The sequence below is a fragment of the Cryptomeria japonica genome, chromosome 10, assembly GCF_030272615.1.
Source record: "Cryptomeria japonica chromosome 10, Sugi_1.0, whole genome shotgun sequence".
NCBI lineage: Eukaryota > Viridiplantae > Streptophyta > Pinopsida > Cupressales > Cupressaceae > Cryptomeria > Cryptomeria japonica.
The window spans coordinates 721,952,525-721,958,543 of record NC_081414.1 but is presented as its reverse complement, the minus strand read 5'-3'; the positions used below and the strand labels follow the sequence as shown (position 1 = coordinate 721,958,543).

At 33.3% G+C, this 6,019-nt stretch overlaps 1 protein-coding gene across 1 annotated transcript; it reads left to right on the top strand.

Annotated features, from left to right (window-relative positions):
• The first annotated feature begins 1,791 nt into the window (after positions 1-1,791).
• LOC131859153 (uncharacterized) lies at positions 1,792-4,058 on the top strand. The gene is made up of 3 exons (XM_059212712.1): positions 1,792-2,915; positions 3,681-3,735; positions 3,987-4,058. Exons 1-3 carry the CDS (start codon positions 1,933-1,935, stop codon positions 4,056-4,058), a joined length of 1,110 nt encoding a protein of 369 aa, XP_059068695.1. The 5' UTR covers positions 1,792-1,932.
• The last annotated feature ends 1,961 nt before the right edge of the window (positions 4,059-6,019 follow it).

Below are 6,019 nucleotides of genomic sequence, written 5' to 3'. Positions count from 1 at the left end.
CGGCGCCGTACAAACACCCGCAGAGCCTTCAACAAGGCAGGTGCCCCATGGTACCCTGCGTACCATGGGGACCCCCAGAAACAAAAACCTCTTTTTCTTTTCGCATTTTTTGAAAAAAAAAATTTAAAGGCAAATTTTGGCCTGCATGCTGTAAAAAGACAAAAATAAATTTTAATTTTTTTTTTCTCGATTTGTGTGCCGGGGTCGTACGGCTTGGATCTGAGAAAAAAATTCACCCAAAGGCTCAGGAACCAAAATAGTTCGAATTTTATATGACCATAGGGGTTTTCGGGTCTTCTAAGCACAATGGTGAGGTTCGTTTAGGCCCAAAGTGCTCAGAAAAAAGGTCAAACCCTAGGTGCATAAAAAACTCCTGAAACCCCAGATTTGCTTCCAAAGCAAAAATTCTCAAAACAAGAACAGACAGTTGCAGATCTAAAGCTCTGATACCATATAGGAGTTGAGAAAATACAACACCACAGGAGCCCAAATAATCTCTGCAAGCTGAAAAACCTGTTACAAGGAGAAGCAATGAAGCAAATCACAGAAGGAAAGAATACACGGGAAAAATATGCTCCAAAAGATGAGAGCTCAATAATCTCCAAAATGCATTGTCAATAATAATCCTTCTTCATACAATGAAAAGAAAGAACGCAACCTTTAATAGGTCAAGAAACCCTAAAAGGGAAAACCTAGGTTTGCATATAATAATTAATTAAAACAATTAATTATATGCACCTAAAGTTAGCTTAAGTGTAAAAGAGATAAAGGGAACTTAAATAATTAAACAAATAATGTTTAATTAATCAAGTAAATACCCGAATACTCTAACATAACTAGATTATATGTTTGACCAAAATTGATATTTGATAAGAAATACTTAATTTCCAATAATGTTTAGGAAACTTCTAACCACCATCTAGATAGCCATTTACCCATTCAAATCTATTATATATGATGAAATGGATATGATTAGAAATATTAATAATTTTTCATTATTAATGCAAGTATTTTATTTTTTAAATAATGTGTAGGCAGCTTCTACCTAGCACCTAGATATCCATTTAATTTATTTTTTTTAATGATGAAATGAATATGAATATAAAATATTAATAATGTTTAATTATTAATGGAACTATTTTACTTCTTCAATAATATTAGGAAGCTTCTACCCACCATCTAGATACCTATTTTAATTTATTATTATATTTTTTAATTAATAATATGAGTATTTTTTTTTTTCAATAATGTGGAGGCAAGTCTACGTATCCATTTTAATTTACCATTCATGATGAAATGGATATAGATAGAAAATATTAATATTTTTTTAATTATTAGGAGTATTTTATTTTTAGTCAACTTCTACCCACCATCTAAATGCACCTGCATTGGTTGCAACTTCCAAGTAATTATTGTTAGCGCACAGTAAACTCTTTGTTCTGCCCGTGATTTACGGAGAACAAGTGTTGCATATGCATTGTGATTGTAAGCTAACTAAAGAGTTTTAAACTCAATCTACCTCATTATTTCAGTTTAACTGATCTACATCTTCAGAAATTTCATACATCTCATGTATAATTTCTGTTTGTCTGATCTATATATCATTTGTAATCATATAGATTTGTAATAATGAAAATGGTTTAATTGCTTTCATTTGTTCTTCTGATTGTTCTTCTGCAAGTTTTGCTAGATCCATACTGTGCAGATTAGAAAATTTTACAATTATGAGAAGAATGACTTTGTTTCAAGTGTGGAAGGAGCTCATTTGTTTCAAGGAATAAGTCTGCAACGCACCATATTTATGTATGGGAGGTTGCCTGTTTGTAATGTGTGATAGGAGTTGAACTAGATCTGTGTAGTTGAGTTCCATCATCTGTTAAATTGAGTCCAATCCTCTGTTAGTGAGCCTTCCTTTTCTATTGAAACTTTTAGATGGAAGAAAGCATGATGTCAGATGATCTCCATGGTCATTCTTTTGACGAAGCCTATATAACATTTCAGGAATATATTTTCCCGAGTTGGTCTTGTGACAAACGTCGGGAAGATTATCTCCCGCGTCGGTCTTCTGCCAAAGTCTATAGAGAATATTGGGACAGTTATCTCCGGCATCCGTCTTCTGACAAAGCCTATAGAGAATATTGGGACAGTGGGCCAAATTATTTCGACCGTATGCGAAATTATCTCGCCGTGAAGGATGCATATCTCGACAGCAAGCGAGGTTACCTCGAAACGAAGGTGTGCCATCTCTGGTCCAGGGAAGGCAGAGAAAGAGAATTTCTCGACCTAAAAAAAAGATTTCTCGCCATAAAAAAAGATTTTGTGACCCGGAAGCGGGAGTATGTGAGGACTTTAGAAGATTATGACGTGTGGGACATAGATGCCAAGGTGCAAGATTTCCACAGCATCAGGGAATTTTTTCTCGCCCGCACTGCTTCACTTACCTCCTTAGACCCTGATTTTTTCAGGCATGATGTGTTTCTGAGTTTTAGAGGACCAGACGTGAGAAATACTCTGGTCAATCGTCTCTCTGAAGCTCTCTCCAAAGCCGGATTGCGTGTCTTTTTAGACAGCAAGAGTTTGAACAAGGGAGCAAAAATTTGGCCATCGTTGGAAAGCGCAATCGGGAGCAGCGCCATACGTATTCCTGTATTTTCAGAAGGCTATGCAGACTCAGCATGGTGTCTCAAGGAGGCCGCTGAAATGTTGAAAACCCCAGGCTTGATAGTTCCTCTGTTTTATGATATGGATCCAAGTGACGTTAGATATCCTCTCAAGAACTCCAGTCCGTACAAGAAGGCATTTAAAAAACATTATGCCCATCCAGATCGGCAGCCAAAAGAAGAGATTGACCGGTGGAAGATTAGCCTTGGGGAGATCTGCTCTCGTTCAGGCTGGGCCATGGGTATTACAGAACAGTAAGCAACTTTACTTTCTACTTGGTTTTGTTACACTTTTACCTAATTACTTAATAGCTTTATAATAGAACCAATATACATAAGTATATTCAAATTGTGTTTGAGCCCATCTTTTCTTGAAAATGTTTTATCAGAAAATATATCAAGATTGGAGATATTTTTCATAGTGACTCAAATGATGGTATTGTTATCAAAATTGAATGTGTAGATTTTGAGTCAAACTCGTTGATCCATGTTTTATGAATGGTGGTTCACAAGAACCTATCTGTCATGAGAATGAATGGTTCACTTAGTTTCCATGTTTTATAAGTAGTGGTTCATTAGAACCTATCTCTCATGAGAATGAATGGTATACTTAGCACTCAATATTGCATCTAGGTGATGCTCACAGAGGTGAAGTATTGGGCCTTCCTAGGAGGACACAAATCCCACTACTACTCCAACTCAAGTGCACTTAAACATGGAATTTCTTCCAAGGTTACACCAACTTAGCTTACTACCCCACTTGCAATATTATATTGATTTGTAATATTAATGATTAAGTTGCTTACTCACCCAAATAATTGAACATTATTTGGTACTAGTGCAGTAGACAGAATAGTGAAAGATGTGATTGACATACCTCATTTTCACTAGACAAATTAATTTCATTTCAATATTTATATTATGTTTAATAATAATTATTAAATTTCCTATTCACCCACATAATTGAACATTATTTGGTATACTTTTCCTGTTGGTTGTTACTAAAACTACCCATTGCAGCTCCAAAGTTGCAGTAGAGAGGATAGTGAAGGATGTGATTGAAATTTTGGAGCTGGTAAGTGTTTTTTCTATTAATTTGTCAATTTGAAAATAGATCAAAATAATCTAAAAACAGTGTAGGATATGTTTTTAGTTGATAGCTTTTTATATGTAGAAATGACATTGAATTATGGAAGGGAACTAATAAACATAGAAGTGATCCAAGAATATTATATTTTATATCAATTTAGTTTTGATATATATATATTTTTTTGTTTTATATGATATTAATAATTTTTTAATTTTTTTTTGTCAATTTTGATGTAGGGCAAGCATGCGTTAGAGATTATTGGGAAACCAAAATCAACATTTTTGTATCAGTTGTCAATTTTAATGTAAATTCAATTTATAATATAAAAAATAAATTTTTTTCCTATGGTTTTCCTTGTTACTCTTTTTTATTAAGTGGCATTTTACAATTTGCAATAACATTTATCTGGATATAATATTTCCATCATTTCATCAAATTGGATCATTAAATCAATGTCTAAAGCAAATTTTAGATAATTTTTTAACGAATTCTAATTATTATTAATTTTTTAATTAGTAGTGACAAATCTTTTTAGACCAATATTTTACCAATAAAATTATATTGATCAATTGAAAATAAAAATAATATAAATTAATCCAATTAAAGGAATTAGATAAATACATTAAATCCTCCTCTTTATGGTGGAGGTGGAGGTGCCAACTTAAGTTATGCTAAGTCCTCTGATCAGTCATTTACTTTTTGATACAAATATTAAATATTTTTTTCTCAATTTACAATAGAATCTTTGTACATGCCAAATAAATAATATAGAATCAGAGGAAATAAGATGCCTAAAATGTCAACACTGAAATATTATCTTCTCTGCAATAAGATACCTAAGATCATCATATATTGTATGCAATATTTCTCACAGAAGAGTAGGTTCCTATAATTGCTGTTATGATGCCCACAACAAAGATTATATGAATAAGTATATTCTGTATAATTGCTGTTATGATGCCCACAACAAAGATTATATGAATAAGTATATTCTCAAACCTACAAACCCCTGACCCAAAAATCTTCACGTAGAATGAGCATGGAAGAATAAAAGAAACTAAATAGCTGAAGGAAGAGCAAAAAATGGTACTACAAGTGCTACAACAATTGTACTAGGCAGTAGTAAGGTTCTGATGCATGTGCTCCATAGTAAAATTGGTTTTTTTTAATGATATATTTGATGAAGGCAATAACTCTTCCAAGGCTGTAGACAATGGAGTAAGTATCAATGCATATTTAGTAAATGGATTAATCAGTGTTGTACAGATTGCCACTTTTGAAGCCATTTTTTCTCTTGGGAGGTTTAATGCTACTTGTAATAACAACTCATTTGCAAACAGATACCTCAAAACTGCAATGCTCCCATAAAAAAATGTGCAGACTATGAAGCACAAAATCAGCACCTGTCACACAAAAATCATCTATTATAACTGCTCTATATTAAAACCAGTACATTATTGGTTTCATGATACATGAAAAATTTCAATTAGGACATAGCCTAAATAATCAAAAGGTTAAGCTTACTGAAGAAAAATGTCGACAGTCTGTCATCGAGGAGTAGATGTTGGGAAAAACATCATGGGCAGAATACCATAAAGCACATAAAACCAATAAGTGTAGGCAATCGGTTCATATTCCACAAATTGCTATGATGGTGAAATCAAACCCCATCAAACATGCCAACCCAAGCTACTGCTAGAACCACAACAACATATGCAACAACACCACCTGCTGAGATATATGATAGAAAACTTAGTTTGCGTAACCATATTGTAGGTAAAATAACTAGATCTGCAAGGAGAATAAATGACTGATGTGAATTTAAGTTTTTTCTGCCATACTCATAGCCATTTTGGGGAAAAGTTGGGCCAAATTCTCCCCCTCTAGTATCAGAAATTCCACAACAAAAGAATAAAGTTCCAAATACAATAGTATGGATAAAATGATTCTTCCAGTCTGCCCAAAAGTTGTGTGTTGAATTTGTGTATTTACATCCATGCAACACTTAAGAATCACACCAGTGTAGCAAAAAATCAATGCAAAGAGAAAAAGAATGCTAATTCCCATCCAACACTCCATTGAAGAGTGCATATGGTGTTGATAGAATCCCAACACCTGTTAAAGAAAGAAAAGTATCACAATTAGTTAAAAGGATAAAACTAGGAAATTTGAGGGCAATGAGCAATCATACAAGTTTCCTGTTATTATGAAATTTCAATGTAGTCAAGTTATTTCTTATATATCCGAATGGTTAGAAAATTCATAAGCA